Here is a 17087-nt window from a genome sequence, read left to right as displayed (position 1 = left end):
ATTGTACCAGTCCCTCTCTGAGCATTGGCTTGCTTTCTTTACACACTTGCTTTCTTTACAATGGGCTAACTCCTCACTCTTCCTAGTGTGTCAAAACCACAATAGCCATGAAGAATGGGGAGGAGCCGGGAGGCTTGGTGCCTGGGGGCTTGAGGGGGTCCCAGGCCTGGGATGGAGCCCCACAGAGACGGACGTCCAACTAGGACCTGGTCTGGTGGGTGTGGAAGGCATGACTAATTCCTGTTTGTTCTCCCGTCCCTCACAGACGGCTCCCTCACTAAAGAGCCTTGCCCTTGGCTTAAATTGAAGCCTCGAAGAAAGTTGGGGGCGGGGAGTAACGGGCTTGAGCTGTTGGGACATGAAGAAGACTGGGGGGGGGGGCCGGGAGCTAGGATTGCCACAAGACATGTGGATACCAGGAGAGCCTTGAATTTATAGGTGACAGCAGGGAGCCATGGGATAGTCTATTCTGAGAGAGAGAGAGAGAGAGAGAGAGAGAGAGAGAGAGAGAGAGAGAGATATCAGAGCAGGTACTGTGTAGACAAGGGGAGCAGGGTGGAAGCTGCCAAGTGGTCCAGGAGAGGGGACTCAGAGAGGAACTTCATCCTAAGATATTTGGATGGCAGGTAGAAAGGATCAGCCCTCCCCACCCCACCTCCCACCCCCGGCTGAAGCTGCAACTGGAACGGGTGGGTTAATGTTTGGAGGGCAGCCCACCAGATACCAGGTAGGACTTTTTCCTTCTTGTCCTTGGGGGACTGGGCTCTGGCAGATGGGGGAGGAGTTTATAGCAGGAGGTGACGCCATGGGAGTCTTGTCACTGGGGCACAGCCAGCACCATCTGCTTAGGCATCTGCCTACCAGAGGTGGTATCTCCTAATTACCTGGGGGAGGGGGGCAGAAAGAGGCCTGGGAACCACTGTTTCCCACTCCCTCCCACCACAGAGGGCCAGTGTTGTCCCACGGGGCCCTCACAGCAAATGGACCACAGATCCACTCCTGGGGCCTGGTGGGAGGGTGGTGGAGGAGCCTGGCTACTCAATGTCATTTTATTTTATTTTTGAGATAGGGTCTTGTGTAGCTCAGGTTAGGCTCAAATTCACTTCTAGCCGAAGAAGATCTCTTATCTTCTGACTTCTGACCTCTTATGGGCATAGGTCACCATATCTGCTTTTATTTGGTGCTGGGATGGAACCGAGACTTCATGCATGCTAGGCAAGCACTCTACCAATTCTGCCGGCTGATAGATACATCTCCAGCCCCTTTTCACATTAGCAGAGGCTGACCTGATTTTCACTATGTAAGTCTTTTAAACGCTCAGTGGTCCTCCTGTCTGTGACAAGGCTAACATGCCTGTCTTCAGAAAGTTTAAAGAAGTTTATTTATTTAATTTTTATTTATTTTATTTTTCAAGGGCAGTTGTGTGTATGTTGCTCAGGCCAAATTGCACGTGTGGAGATCAGAGGTCAGCAAACTGCTGATTCTTTCCGACCATGTAGGTCCTGGGAATCAAATTCAAATCAGCAGCCCAGGCAGCGGTTGCCTTTACCCACTGAGCCATCTGGCCAGCCCCTTCAATAAGTCTTTTTTAGAGTACCTGATCCAGCTTGGGATCCAGCCTACTGCCTTATGTTGACATTCTTAGAGAGGGACATTACGAGAGTGTGGCATATAAATAACTACAAATGCCACTCCAGTCTTAATTATAAGTGCTAGGGAATCGGCGACAGAAGGAACAGCGGTTTATCCGTGATGGCACGGTGGGCTCAAGACTTCCTTTGGAGGTGGACACGGAAACTGAAGCCAACCAGACCCAGGGGCAGCCAGGCGGAGAGCCGCCCCCAGCTGCGCGCCCGGAAAATGCAGCGGGCTGGGACTCGGACCCTGATCCCACTCCGGGGACCCTCGGCCACTTCCGGACCCGCTGCTTCTCACTCTACCATCAGGCGCGCATTCCTGCCGCCCCCGCTCGTGCTGGGCGCAGGCAAGGCCCCCGCCCGTGGGAAGGGGGCCGTGTGCCGGGGAGGCGCGGCTGGGAGGGCGCACAGCTGGGTCACATCTGGTCTGAGTGCGGAGGAACCAAATGGAACAGAAGGTAGCCTTTCATCCTCGAGGGAAGGGGCGGCCCGAGTGTCTCCTCGCCACAGGGCGCCTGAGTTTTTCGAGGACCAACATGATGCCGGGACAGGCCTGTTGGGGGGTAATGTAGAATTTGGCTACAAGTCCCTTTTCGCCTGAACCTCAGGTCTACACCTAAGGCACAGCTGTCAGTAGGGGCAGCCCCAAACCAATCGCTCAAAGACACCCCGCAGGCCACCACTTTGGCTCAGTCAGCACGGTCCCCAGGGAAGGAAGCCCGCTCGGAGACAGGAAGTGCATAGCGAGAAGCTAAGGATGTCGCCTGCGGAGGAGCACGGGTCCTATCACCCAGGTCCCAGCGCCCGGGGTAGGGGTGGGGTGCGTCCCTCCACGTGCAGCAGCCTGGATGTCGCCCAGAGCAGCTCAGGAGGGTGACACGGCGCGGGCCGGACGTGCTCCTGGGTAAAGGGGGCTGGTGCTGTGGGTGCCCCAGCTGGGTCGTTCCCAGCCCCCACCCCACCCCTCACGCTCCCCTCCCGTCTATGTCCCACGTGGGATCTAGAGATCGCTCCAGAGGCTACGCCCTCAGGTTAGCAGCCAATAAGCGTGCGGGGGCGTGGCCGACAGGGGAAGTTTAAGAGCGCTTGGAGCGAGAGGCGCGCAGCTGGACCGGGAGCCTCGGGCAGCCGGACCAGCTGGCACTGGGAGGGTACAACGTGCGGCCGCCGGCCACCATGCTCCAGCGCTGCGGCCGGCGCCTGCTGCTGGGGTTGGCGGGCGCGCTGCTGGCTTGCCTCCTGGTACTCACGGCCGACCCACCGCCGAATCCAGTACCAGCCGAGCGTGGACGGCGCGCGCTGCGCAGCCTGGCGGGCTCCGCTGGGGCGGCTCTGGGTCCTGGGTCCAGGGCTGCTGCGGAGCCCGGAGCCCTCGCCCGCGAGGTGCACAGCCTCTCCGAATACTTCAGTCTACTCACCCGCGCGCGCAGAGACGCGGATCCACCGCCCGGGGTCGTTTCCCGACCGGCCGACGGCCACTCGCGTCCCCCGGCCGAGGTCCTGTCTCCCCGTGACGTCTTCATCGCGGTCAAGACCACCAGAAAGTTTCACCGCGCGCGTCTCGACCTGTTGTTCGAGACCTGGATCTCGCGCCACAAGGAGATGGTGAGACCCCTCGCGGCCTGGGCAGGAGGATGGAGTAGGGATCAATCACCCTCTGTCCATAGCGGCTCTGGCTGCATCAGTAGCTTTGGGTCTATCTGGGAATCGATGACACCAATCCGTCGTCCCATTCCATCCCCCGGGGCCCACTTTGCCTTACAGCCCTGGAAGTTTCCTCCGGTGTGACCAGGGTCACCCCAAGCCACATGCTGTAGGTCTGGATGAGTAGCCTCCAGCTTGGGGTTGGCCTATGACGCTTCCCCTAAACCCTGGAGTGAATGGTCGTATTTGTTCCCAAACTTTTCCCAAACAAATTGGCTCAGCTCCATCCTGGATCCCCTCCACTCTGAACTGACCCCCTTCTTCCTGATTAGAGGGGACTTCCCTTGAAAGTGAGGGAGGGGGAGGCGTAGCACCCCTGGACCAGATATAGTGAAACAAATAAGGTGCTGGTTCTCCAGGCTTGTGCAGAATCCTGTCTTTAGTAGCTGAGCTGCTCTCCCCCCCCCCCCCCCAGTTAGCCATCAACTTCCTACACATAATAAAAAGACACACCCCACTTTGAAAATCTCCCTGGAGGCTACAGCAGGACGGTTGGGGCGGGGAGAGCAAAGTGCGCTCCCAAGTGTGTGTGTGTGTGTGTGTGTGGTGTGTGTGGGGGGGGTGTTGGGTTGGGTATTTGGTGTGAAGATGAAGGCTCATTTTCCTTCCTGCTCCAGCCCCAGGGAGCCAGGGCCATCAGGCTTGGCTAGGCTCTGTTTTAGGACGGAGTGGACGTTAAGAGGACAGGCTCCTATCTAGTCTTGGGCAGAGAGGGGCCCTGAGAACCCCACGGCAGCCTCCTGAGAATGAGGCGTCCCTTTCCCAGGGGCTCAGCAGGCCTCCAGGAGGGGGCAGCGGGGGCTGTGGGTTTTGTTTGGCTGCCGTGCCATTAAGATTCCCAGTGCTAGGCTGCTCTCACGCCGGCCCCTTGGGCAAGGCAACAAAGCCCTTTTCTCCAGCCGAGAAAGGCGTCGGCCTCTTGTGTTCAGTTATGCGCTCCATGGGAACCGTTGGCTGGCGTGCTGGCCACTCAGGTTGCCTGGTGATGAGGGGGCCTCTGTGTCCTACCCCGAACCCTGAATGACAGCCCTCGTGGGGCACGATCTCTGAGCCAGGGCACCCCCCACCCCCACATTCAGCCTTGCTGCTGTGTGATATTGGATAGCATCTATCCCCCTCTGGGCCACCACCAGAAATTCTCATTTTGGGATTTGGGCGCTTTCTCTGGCCAAGAGGACTAAGAAAAAAAAGATCTCAGTTGGGCTATGTGGTCTAGAGAAAAGCCTAGGGTCTCTCTGGCCGTCAGTCTTTGGCTCTCTGAAAAGGGAAACAATTGTCTTTCTACTAAGATATTATAAAGTGGACTATATAACTTTGGAGGCTTGTGGTGATCCCAGAAATCATTCAAAGTAAGAATCCCCTCTACCCAGAAAAGGCTGGATTTATTTACCCCCATGGTCAGCTCATGTGCATATGGCAACCAAAACCCCTCTTCTTTTGGTGTGCTATGGGCAAGGGTCATTGGAACCTGTAGCAAAGGGCGGGCTCTCCCGTCTGTTCAGGGCAGCTGCAGTCTGATGGAAGGTGGAATGAATGGGAAGAAGTCTTCCTGGAGGAGGAGGAGGAGGAGGAGGAGGAGGAGGAGGAGGAGGAGCAGCAGTGTCCATCTGAACCAGAGTCCTATGGCCCAGGAAAGGCAGTCTTGGCATCAAGCATGATTGTAGGGTTGTACAAAAAAGCAGGCAACCTTTGGAGAGGTGGAGAAGCTGGTCAGTGGGGGACAGGCGGGGACGCCTGGCCTCTGGCCCGCTTGCTCCTCCCCCACTACTAAGGAGTGCGCCAGGCTGCAGGCTGCCACCGCCACAGCCACAATGGCTGGGGCAGAACTTGGCATCCTGTGTTTCTTTGAATCTCGGCTCCAGGAACAATGCTGCTTCCTGTGTGTCTCTCCCCCACCCCCTTGCCTGCCCTCACCAGTTCTGCTGCCCTCACTGACCTGATGGTCCTCCTTCAGGGAAGTTTGGGGTGGGGGGGCACTGGGAGATGTGGGTCCCTGGGAGGCATTACTTCTTCCTGAGGTGGTCACAGGCTGGTGTCCTCTCTGGTCTCCCTGCTGTGTGCCAGGGAGAAGATGGTACCCTCCTCCCAGGGACACTAGAAAGAGTCCATCCCTAGAACCTGGCTCTGGCTCTGCACAGGCAGGCTGTGTTGTACCCACTTTACACTGTTTCTAGGGGCCGAGTGATACCCACAGGTGCAGCCCCTGCCCTGTCCTCTTCTGATTGCCCCGTATTGGAGAGACATCAGGCGGAGCACCCACATACCCCACAGCTCCGCCTCTCAAAGACTGGCAGGCCTCCTGCAAATCCCACCCCCACCCCCACCCTTGCAAATGAACAAAGGTGACTTTAATCTCCGTAGCCTTGGGCTGGGTTTTCAGGACACCATCGAAGCGCGGGAGAACAGGCCTCTCTCTTGATCTCATTAAGAAAGCATTTTCCTTTTAATCCAGCAGCAGCGTCTGCACAGGCCGGCCCGCAGCACCTCCCACGGCATTCCTGGGCTGAGATGCTGGGGTGTAGGGTGGGGGGGAGGCTGGGTGCGAGTCTGTGCGTGTGGGCTGCCCCGGGTGTCTGCAGAGCCCTGGAAGGAGAGGTGCATACCTGCAGATGATATAGGTCTCACCTTTTGCTCTTCTACCCGGGCCTCACTGGACAGGAGTGAGCATTTGGGCATTTGGTCAACCTGAGCAAAGGACTAGGGCTGCTCAGGGCACGGTGTGCCACCCCTTCAGGCCTGGGGTAGTTAATGCCTTGAGTTAGCTGAGTACGTGCTGACCTCCAGGCTTGCACACACCCGGGTTTTCTTGGGACCCTTTTGTGCACAAAAGGCAAGTGAGGGTTGGTGGATGGATGGGTGGCGGACTGCTGCCTCTGCTGCGAGCATCCCCCACCCGCCCCGGGGTTGCACTCTGCAATGCCAGGGTGCGGCAGGCGGCACGCGCTGGGCGGGCCGGCGGAGGAAGGAACATTCCTTCCCGTGTGCTGACGGGCCCAGGCGGGCGCCGGCAGCTCCTGGCCCCGCCCCGGCGCCCCCCTCCTCTTCCGCAGAGTAATCCTGGCAGGGGGTGGCCCGGTGCCGGGCCAGGTGGAATCTTGGCTGTGGCCTTGGGCAAGGCTTCAGTGAGCAGGGAAGAGTCTTCCTCTTCTAAGCTGGGCTGACTGCTCCGATGCCCTACTGTGGGCCTGAGAACACGGGTCCTTTTCTGCCGCCCACCACCACCGTGACTACCAGTGACCTCTCAGAACCTGGCTGGCTGCTGTGGCTGGGGGAACCTGCCCTATAGGCACAGCAGGAGGTCCAGGCCAGAGTACCGCATGGCCAGTGGCCTTACCCATACCCCGTGTACAGGACCTCTTACCCAGCCGGTCCAGTTAACCAGGCCAGCTGTATGGAAATGACAGCCGGGCCACTCCCGCTTAACTCGGCAGAGTTAAGGCTGGCCCGGCCCAGGACAAAGCTGGCGGACAATGGCTGGTGATTCATCCTCCTCGCCGGGCCCTTTGTCTGCCAGGGCTTGGCAGCAGCCCAGCAGAGGCCTTTGTCCCGGACCCGAGTGAGTGAGGCTCAGCTTCCCAAAGCCGACCTCCTCCCCCTGCCCCCCAACCCCTCCCACAGCTTGGAAAGCCCGCAGGCTGGGCGGGCAGGCAGGCTGTGTCAATAAGGGTGTGTGCCCCGCCAGGTGCACAAGTTGGCGGGAGAGTGAGCTGCAGCCCGTTTACCTGGCTGGTGGGTGGGGCACCCCACCTGGCTCGTGCCTTCCAGCTGCCTACGGTGACCTTGGGCCCAGCCAGCTGTCTTGAGGTTGGGGAGTCCCCTTCCCCCAACAGCCCAGCTGCCACTCACCCTGGACGCTGGAGCACACACTCTATGTGCAGTGGAGAATTCAGGCAGTTGTGTGGGGTGTGAGGGGTGGTGGAGGAGGAGTGTAGGCCTACAGCTGAGGGCACTCCAGGGTGCCTTGGCTGTGGCTCTGGTGGAGGACTTGGAGCTGCAAGCTCAGGTCCTATCTCTTCTTCCAGACATTCATCTTCACCGATGGGGAGGACGAAGTTCTGGCCAAGCTCACAGGTGTGTCCCAGGCTTGGGGAGGGCAGAGGTGGGTCTGGTTCTAAGCCACTTCTTCCCCTGAGGCACTCTGGGGCTGGCTCAGAGGTCACCAGTTGTTCCTCTGGTTTGCTTCATGCCCTGCCCCACCACTCCCAGGCCCCCCGATTCTTATGCAGAGGAGCCCCTTTCAATCCTCTGGGGACCCTTTGAGCCCTGCCGGCAGCAACAGGTGGCCGGTCCTGGGGAAAAGCCGACTGACTGAATGGGCAGGGGCGGCTACCCTGGGGACGGGGGTGGGGAGGGTGGGGGGGGGGGGAGGTGGGGGGGTTGGGGGTAAGGAAGGTCTGAGGCAGTTGGAAAAGAGCCTACTGTTTGTGCTGGTCAGGCCTGCTCACAGCCCTCCCCTGTCCACAGGCAATGTGGTACTCACAAACTGCTCTGCGGCCCATAGCCGCCAGGCTCTGTCCTGCAAGATGGCTGTGGAGTATGACCATTTCATTGAGTCAGGAAAGAAGTGAGTTCCTCCCTTGCCCACCGTGCCCCATCCATGCCCCATCCATGCCCCCTCCCTGGCAGTCCTCACCCGCTGGCTGCAGGCCCTGACAGCATCCTCCCTTGTGCCTAGGTGGTTCTGCCACGTGGATGATGACAATTACGTCAACCTCAGGGCGCTGCTGCGGCTGCTGGCCAGCTATCCCCACACCCAAGACGTGTACATTGGCAAACCCAGTCTGGACCGGCCCATCCAGGCCACAGAACGGATCAGCGAGCACAAAGTGGTGAGTGTCTCCCATCATCGTCTCAGCTGCGCAGACCCTGAGGAGTCAGGGAGGGGCTGAACCACCTCTGCAACCTGGTGGAATCCAGGAGAATAGACAACCGTTTCTCTTCTCCCAGCGGCCTGTTCACTTTTGGTTTGCCACTGGAGGAGCTGGCTTCTGTATCAGCCGAGGGCTAGCCCTAAAGATGGGCCCATGGGCTAGGTGAGTGTCCCCTGCTCATATAAGACCACCCACACAGCAGGGTGTTCATTCGTGGTCCTGGGTGCCCCATTGCAGGGCCTGGCTCGGGCCACCCTCTTCCAGCTGTTCACTCCTCTCCATTAGGTGTCCAAACGTGTTCATAGCCATGCCCCCTATCTCTGCCCTGGCTAGAGCACCCTTGGATGAAACCATTTGGCATGGAAGAATGACAGTTCATAGAGGGAGGGAGCCCAGTCTGGCAAGGTCTTGTCTGCCCTCTCCCCAGCTGCTGGCTTCAGCCTCTGCTCACTGTCCCCCGGGGCCCTTCCCTTTTGCAGCGGGGGACACTTCATGAGCACAGCTGAGCGCATACGGCTCCCCGATGACTGCACCATTGGCTATATTGTGGAAGCCCTGTTGGGGGTGCCCCTCATACGGAGTGGCCTCTTTCATTCCCACCTGGAGAATCTGCAGCAGGTGCCCACCACCGAGCTCCATGAGCAGGTATGCATGCACCCCTGGGTGGCCAAGGAGAGAAGTCAACAGGGACAGAAGGGCCCGAGGAAGGGGCAGTTCTTATGTATGTGTTTATGTTTGGTTTGTTGAGACAGGGTTTCACTATGTTGCCCAAGCTAGCCTTGAACCAGTGATCCTCTTGCTTCGGCCTCCCATATGCTGAGATTCAGTCGTGTGCCACCACACCTGGCTCAGAGTCATTTAGGGGTGTGTGTGTGTATATATGTTTTCACTTCTTGGTTTATTTACTCAGAGATGGGCCTCATGTATTCCATGGGCCTTAAATTTGGGGCCTTGAAATTGATAGGTAGTTGAGGAGGACCTTAAATTCCTTAGTCTCCTGCCTCAGTCTCCCTGGGCTGGGATCACGGATGTGCATCACCACACCCATGTTATGAAGTGCTGGGAAAGGAACTTTGTGTGTGCTAGACAGGCATCTCCCGATTGGGTTACATCTCAATCCAGGGTCACTGTTTTAAATGGGGGTGTCAGAGACACCCTATTTTCAGGTGTCACAGTCTATACCGAGCTGCTGGCCCAGAGCTGGGAGCTGTAGCTCACTTACCTACATGTGAGGCCACCCCAGTTTAATCTTCAGCTCCTCAAAAAATAGTGAAATGGCCTCTTAAATCCCTGATCTTATCCTTTGATGGGACAAGCTTGCTCTGTCTTGTTTGTGGTGGTAGTCCTCACCCTGGACTTCATCCCCAGGTGGGTAGAGCGGGTGTCCTTGGTCCAAGGAGAACAGAAGGAATAGCCAGCTAGCCGGGAATGCCACCCCTCCAGCCTCACTCCATTGTTCCCACTACAGGTGACCCTGAGCTATGGCACGTTTGAAAACAAGCGAAATGCAGTGCATATCAAGGGACCCTTCCCAGTGGAGGCTGACCCATCCAGGTAAGGGCTTGCAGAGGGTCACCAAATACTCCTCAGCATCTGGATTCCACAGAGGGACCCCCAGGCACTCCACCAGTGCTGTTGGGACTACCAGTGGGTGCATGGCACCCCCACCCTACACAGACCGGTCTTCTGCTCTGTCCCTACAGGTTCCGCTCTATCCATTGCCACCTGTACCCGGACACACCCTGGTGTCCCCACACCACCATCTTCTAGCAGCCGTGGCTGAGACCCTGTCCCTGGGCGCCCCTGGTATCCAAAGGGCCCAGGGACCCCTGTTGTGTGTCCTGGCCTTGGTGTATGAGGCTCTTCAGGGCTGTGTGTATATGTGTGTGTGTCTATATTTGTGTGTTTGTGTGGTGTGCCCACCCATGTTGCAGACTGCTGGGCAGTCGTGTTCTTCAGGAAGTGGCATGTCTGTCCCTAACTGTCTTTTCTACACTCTGAGGGCAGTTCTGTGGGATCTGTGTGTGGATCTCTGCAGGGGAGAGGGGAGAGACCTCAGGGCTCCCCTTAGGGGTACACAGGTGCTATCTGTCATATAGCACAGTCTCTAAGTTGCAGTGCCTGGAACCTTCCCTGTCAGCTGAGCCATGCCCACTGCTAGGGAAGCTGGTTTGGGTAGTAGAAAGCCTGGGCTCCTCCTTCCGGCCTGCACCCCACCAGAGGCCATTCAGGTGAATGGTGCCTCCCTCTCTACCCTCCAGGGTAGGGGGTGAAGTCTTCAGCCCCATCCTGTCCCTTGAGGCCCTGTCTTTGTCTCCCACACCAGGGGGCTCAGAGCTGTGAATTTTATCTCCTCTCCAAAGTAGAGAGAAAGTCGCCCATAGTGGGTGTGCCTGTAAATATTGTGACAGTATTTTTTTACTGTGCTGTTTCATGAGAAGGGAGGGGGGGGGTCTGAAGGGAGGGGGGTTTGTTTTCTGGGTGGGCTGGAGAGGGTCTTATTTTATCTTTTCTGTGGATCAGAAAAAAGCAAAAGCCAAACAGGCTTGGCCTTTGGAAAGCTGGACCGTGAATGCCTTAGTACTGTATTTATGCCTTCCAGTATCTGGAATCCTGCTATCCCCCACCAATCCTCCCCAGCACCCCAAGCCTCACCTCACCCCACCCCTACCCCATGGGCTATGTTCTATGTTCTTTTTTACAAAGACCTTAGCTAGGCATGCTAATGATGATAAGGGAAAAGCTCTCAGGGAATTGATGTGTTGTTGCCATGGCGACGTCCTTCCTCTGAATAAAGGTGCTCTTTGCAGCAACCCGAGGGGCCTCAGTCTTGCTTGGGAGTTGGGTCTAAGCCACCTGTCAATCAAGGTAACTCCAGGGGACACCGAGATGAGGGCAGGAGAAGCTGGCTCATGCCATGGAGAAGGTAGTCAGTAGGAATCCTACCAGCCGACTACTGAGAAGGGAAACTTGGTGTGAAAATAGGTAAAGTGTGACCAGCTCTGTGTAGGTGGGTGGGCACCAAGCTGGGGAGGTGAGGGTTGAGGGAGGAAGCTACTTGCTGAGGTCATGGCGCCATTGTTAACATCACCTGTGATTGCTAGGAGTACAGGCCTTCCTGCGGGAGGGACAGTGGCTACTGTGGGCTGCCCAGAGACCCATTTCGCAGACAGGGAAATTGAGGCTCCAAGCAGCTTAATTCAGAATGTACTAGGTCGGGCAGCCAGGCTGACAGCCCCTAGATCTCACTGACCTATTAACCCTGCTGACACTGCCTAGCCTCTGATCTGTCCTGAGACAGATTTTTGGAGGTAGCCTCCGGGGATAGGCGGTGTCCAGGCTGGGTACCAGTGGAGGTGTTGAGGGCTGAGATCTTTCTGAGGCTCTTCAGGGGCCTTCCTCAAATCCAGCCACGAAGGGTGGGGAGGGCGGCTGAGCAGGGGGATCCCCAACCTACCCCCACTTCCTGTGGTCTCCTTGCTTCCTCTTCTTTAGAATGTAGCTTTTCGGGACTGGCCGGGTGGTGCTGGCCATCTACTGCCCCTCTGCAGGTGCCTGCCTGCTCTGACCTGACTCCAGTCTCGCCTAGAGCTCCGTGTCCTCATGACCTGCGACCTCTGTGATCTCTGCCTCCTCCCCTCCCCACTCCACCAAACAGTAATCACAATCACTCAGCACCCACAAGTGGGGCTGGGCATGGCCCTTTGCTGGTAACTGCTCTTGCATTTTGGGCCAACTGGCCAGGGCCTGACCCCACCTTGGCCCTGCAGTTTGGCTTTTTAAGGCCTGAGGCAGCTGCCTGCAGATTTTGGAGTAGGGGATGGGAAAGCGGTCCCTCAGCGGGGCCCATTGTCTTCAGCATACAGTGCCTGGTGACGATGGCCCGGGGCCCCACTTATGGATGAGGAAGCTGACATTTGCTAGGGGTGGAAAGGTCATGGTGGAACAGTCTGCACACAGGCCGTGGGCCTCCTTCCTGCCTGGTGAGTCAGAAGCCTGTTGCCCTCTGCCCTGGTCTTCACACAGTCTTCTGCAGATGGCATCAGCCTCCCCACTGAGCTGGAGGGCACCATGACCACATGGCCTCATAGGCATGGAGTGGGGGGCCCCAGCCAGCATAGGGTTTCCACTGGAACTGGAGGTAAAGGGCTTCATCATGGCAGGTCCAAATGCCCTTGATCCTGGAGGGACAGACCAGCAGCAAGGAACAGGGTGGAACCCCGTGAGGTGGAAGAAGTCTCTAACCCTAGTGTTCAAGAGGCTGAGGCAGAAGGATCATGAGATCAGGGCTAGCTTGGGCTACAAAGTGAGGTCTTTTTTTTTCCTCTCTCTGTGTAGCTTTGGAGCCAGCCTTTCCTGGACTAGCTCTGTAGCCCAGGCTGGCCTCGAACTCACAGAGATCGACCTGCCTCTGCCTCCCGAGTGCTGGGATTATAGGCGTGCGCCACCACCGCCCGGCACAAAGCCAGGTCTCATTCAAACGATCATCTGAGAAACCGGAGGCAAGTGGGAAGGGGCCCAGGGAGGGCATGGACTCAACTACTTCTTCCAAGTGTAGCTGGCCAGGCAAGGTTATTTCTCAGAAGGGAAGCAAGCCAACTTCTTTTTTTTTTCTTTCATATTCTGTGGGGGTTTCAAGACAGGATTTCTCTGTGTAGCCCTGGCTGTCCTGGAACTCTCGCTGTAGACCAGGCTGGCCTCGAACTCAGTTCTGCCTGCCTCTCCTGAGATTAAAGGCATGCTCACCACCAACTGGCTGCAAGCTGACTTCTGACGCCTACTTCCATGAGGGTCTGAGCAAAGGGCCCTCTGCCTAGGTCAACTACTCAGGCAGGAAGGGCACTCATTTTCTCCCCCAGGAGCATTGGGGGTACATTCTTGCCATTAACTCATAACCCAGTCTAAGAGCACCAGAAGGGCCCCGGTTAGGTGTGCTGTCCCAAACCACCCATCACCGGAGGGCTTTCAAAAGTAAAACTTGGAGCCAGGTATCCTGGTGGCCATGCTTGTTATCTCTGCATTTGGGAGGCAGAGGCAGGAGGGCTTCAAGAGTTCAAGGCCAGCCTAGGCTACCTGCAGAATGATGCCCCCCACCCCAATAAAAGTAGAATTGCAATTGCAAGCTACAGGGTGTCAGGCAGGGTGCAGAAGGCAGCCTCAAGCCCCAGCTTCCTCTCTCAGGGTGAGTGGTAGGAGCAGTGGTCAGGATTAGCTGAGCTGGGTCTGGGGGAGGGCTGCAGGGTGGGGTTGAAGTTTTCAACTTCCCTCTCTGAACTTCCCTCCCCACTGGGGTCAGCAGGGCTGACTTCCTGGAAAAGGTGCCTCATTGCTGGAGCCGGAAGGCAAATTAATTTTGTTGTCAAAAGTCTTGCTAGGTGCTGTAAGCTGGCTTCAAACTAACAATCCTCCTGCCTCAGCCTGTTCAGGGCTGAGGTGCACACTACCACACCTGGCTAGATTTCCTTCACTGTCGTGGAGAAACTGACTCACTATGTGTCACTGACTTGGCCTTGTTCAGCTTTTAAAAACTGTACTTTAGGGCTGGAGAGATGGCTCAGCAGTTAAGAGCACTGGCTGTTCTTCCAGAGGTCCTAAATTCAATTCCCAGCAACCACATGGTGGCTCACAACCATCTGTAATGAGATCTGGTGCCCTCTTCTGGCCTGCAAGCATGCATGTAGGCAGAACACTGCATACATAATAAATAAATAAATAAATCTAAAAACCAAAACAAAACAAACAAACAAACATGTGCCCCAATGTTAAAAAACAAAACAAAACAAAACAAAACGAACAAACATGTGCCCAATGTTAAAAAACAAAACAAAACAAAAAACCATATTTCAGGGGGCGGAAGGAAAGGATCAGCAGTTAAGAGCACTGGCTGCTCTTTGGACCCAGGTTGGATTTTCAACACCTATACAGTAGCTCACAACTGTATGTATAGTTCCAAGGGAATCTGATACCCTTCCCTGGCCTGCCCAAGTACCAGACACACACATGCAGGCAAAACACCCATGCACATAAAATGAAATTAAATATAAATTTTGCAAAAGCCAGATTTTCAGCTGGTTATGGTAGGAAAGCCCGCAACCCCAGCACTCCAGAAGAATTGCTGTATAGCAAGAGCCCCCCTTTTTTTTTTAAAGACAGGGTCTCACCAAGTAGCCCTGGCTATCCCTTGAATTTGTAAACACCCATCAGATCCTGCCTTTTGAATGCTGGGACTAAAGGAAGGTGTCATCTCACCTGGCTGTAAAACATTATGCAAGGATCACCTATGATCTGGGGGTTTGTATCAATGAAAACATTACCTAGGGTTGAGTTGTGTCCCCAAATCGTGGGCTAAAGGCCCAACCCAAAACCCTCCCCAGAAAGTCAGCTTAGAGACGGGTCTTTTCTTTTCTCATTTCCTTTTGCAGTGCTGGGATGGAATTCAGGGCCTTGCATGTGCCTGACAAATACTTGACCACTAAGCCAGCTCTCGGGCCTTAACCTAGAGACACACAGTCTCACTGCAGCCCAGGCTGGACTCTCACTCCCTATGTAGCTGAGGATGACCCTGAACTCCTGATCCTCCAGCCTCTACTTCCCTAGTGTTGGCAGTCAGATATGTCCCATCATACCCAGCCAGGCCTTGCATTTTTTTAAAAACACATTTATTTATTATGTATGTAGTGTTCTGTCTGCATGTGTGCCTGTAGGTCAGAAGAGGGCACCAGATCTCATTACAGATGGTCGTGAGCCACCATGTGGTTGCTGGGAATTGAACTCAGGACCTCTGTAAGAACAGCCAGAGCTCTTAACCCCTGAGCCATCTCTCCAGGCCAGGCCTTGCATTTTTGAGACAGGATTTGGCAAACCACAGTGTGAGCGTGTGTGTGTGTGTGTGTGTGTGTGTGTGTGTGTGTGTGTGTGTGTGCGCGCGCGCGCGCGCGCGCGCATCTGCATGTGTGCATTCCAGCTTGGCACAGCCCAGACAAAGCCACCCCAGAGTGTGGTTTTGGGGGGAGAGATGGCCAGGAACTCTCCCTGGAGCTGAGACTTCCCTATTCTCCCTTCCACAAATGGCCCAGACCTCAGATGACAGAAGTCAGGCCTCACTGGATTTCTTCAGCCTGCTCTCCCTGCATTCTGGGCCTGATGTCTCTGGAGGAAACAGGAGGTCTGGATCAGACTCATTGGCCAGGCCTGTGGCACGCCCTCCTGGGCCCACCTGCTAACCTCACCCCAGTTCTGCTTCTTTCACTCTGCCCCCCCCCCCACATCGCACATTTTCCCCCTTTTGATGCTTGACATTAAAAAATAATAATAATAAAATTATTGGGGCTGGAGAGGTGGCTTGGCGGTTACGAGCATGGGCTGCTCTTGTGGAGGGACCCAGGTTCCATTCCCAGCACTCACATTCCCAGCTCACAAGTCTGTAATTCCGGGTCTAGGGGATGCTACAACCTCTTCTGGCCTCTGCAGGCGCCAGGCATGCATCTGGTGCACAGACATACATACAGGCAAAGACAACCTGCAGGAATAGGTTCTTTCACTATGTAGGCCCCAGGGACTAAACTTAGGTTACTGGGTTTAGCAGCAAGCAGCAAACACCTTAACCAGTGGAGTCGGCTCATTGCCTTTTTGGTGCCTTTTCTAATTGGTGTATTTTCATTGTTTGCAGAAGTCAATTTTATAAAGAGAGCTCGTGCTCCGACTGTACTCACCCCTCCACCTTCTTTCCCTACTAGGACAATCTTCACACATAGTCCCACTTCTATGGGACACACACACACACACACACACACACACACACACACACAATGTGGCTCAGTTGGTAGAGTGCTTGCCAAGCATGGAAAAAGTCATAGGTTCAAACCCCAGCACCACATGAACATCCTTGGCCACATAGAATTCAAGGTCAGCTTGGGCTTCGTCCAACAAACAAACAAATAAATAATGATGGGAGAGATGGCTCCGTGGTTAAGAGGGCTGGCTGCTCTTCCAGAGATCCCAGGGTTCAATCCCAGCATCCACATGGTGGTTTAGAACATTTATAACTCCAGTTCCAGGGGAAAATCTGACCTGACATCCTCTTCTGGCCTCTGTGGGTACTGCATGCATGTGGTGCACAGACATACATGCAGGCAAAACACCCATACATATAACATAAAAATATTAAAATAAGTAAAGCAAGAGAAGGGGAAAATGTATAAAATCTAACTAACCCTGATTGCTGCCCAACTACATACATGGACACTTGGTAAATCCCTGGAAGGGACCCTAAGACCAAGAGGCACTCTTTACTGGATCCTGGAGGTTGCCTAGATGTTTGTTCACCCAGGTCCTGTACAGGCAGCTGGCTCTGCCACACCCACCATGGTCCTTGGGCGTCTCCTAGTGGCCACGGTTGATAATTTCTCCCAGTCTAGTCCCAGCTTTCCAGAGACCCTTCCCTGGATCTAGGGATGCAACAGGAAGAAAAAGAACCACAGGCCTTTGCTTTGACCTCAAAGTTCTATGCAATACTAAATACAGTCACAACTTCTGATTTATTCCCTTTGTCTCCTCGGTAGTGCTGAGACTTGAGCCTTGGGCCAACACATAGGCTAGGTGAACAATCAAACCACAGAGCACATTCCGAGCCTTCTGATGCCTGGTTGATGCAGAATGAGGAAGTCAGGTGCAAGGCGCATGCGCTGTTCTTGGGCTGGCTCTGGAGTGTGGCTCAAGCAGCAGCTGCCGGCCTCAGTTCTCAGCAGTCACTGCTTGCTCTGCCCCCACCCCAAACATAGACTTGTCCCACTGGAACCTCTGGGCACTTTGGATGCAGACTATTGTGAACTTCTGGAAAGTACACCTATCATGGCTCCTGACGGGGAACCAGGGC

General features: G+C 55.5%; 1 protein-coding gene across 1 annotated transcript; it reads left to right on the top strand.

Annotated features, from left to right (window-relative positions):
- Positions 1-2745: 2745 nt before the first annotated feature.
- Lfng (LFNG O-fucosylpeptide 3-beta-N-acetylglucosaminyltransferase) lies at positions 2746-11025 on the top strand. Its single transcript, XM_036172130.1, has 8 exons — positions 2746-3242; positions 7364-7412; positions 7806-7905; positions 8017-8170; positions 8289-8374; positions 8692-8857; positions 9681-9766; positions 9916-11025. The coding sequence occupies exons 1-8, from the start codon at positions 2814-2816 to the stop codon at positions 9980-9982; spliced, it is 1137 nt and encodes a 378-aa protein (XP_036028023.1). The 5' UTR covers positions 2746-2813; the 3' UTR covers positions 9983-11025.
- The last annotated feature ends 6062 nt before the right edge of the window (positions 11026-17087 follow it).

The sequence above is a fragment of the Onychomys torridus genome, chromosome 22 (assembly GCF_903995425.1).
Source record: "Onychomys torridus chromosome 22, mOncTor1.1, whole genome shotgun sequence".
Lineage (NCBI taxonomy): Eukaryota > Metazoa > Chordata > Mammalia > Rodentia > Cricetidae > Onychomys > Onychomys torridus.
Note: the sequence above shows the minus strand (reverse complement) of the source record. Positions and strands in the feature narration are given on the sequence as shown.

What these genes read in the sequence shown, in the direction of transcription:
- Lfng (XM_036172130.1), top strand. Translation starts at nt 2,814, where the DNA reads ATGCTCCAGCGCTGCGGCCGGCGCCTGCTGCTGGGGTTGGCGGGCGCG. An exon ending in TTCATTGAGTCAGGAAAGAA is followed by an intron (nt 7,906 to 8,016) that starts GTGAGTTCCTCC and finishes CCTTGTGCCTAG; the next exon opens with GTGGTTCTGCCACGTGGATG. An exon ending in AAGATGGGCCCATGGGCTAG is followed by an intron (nt 8,375 to 8,691) that starts GTGAGTGTCCCC and finishes TCCCTTTTGCAG; the next exon opens with CGGGGGACACTTCATGAGCA.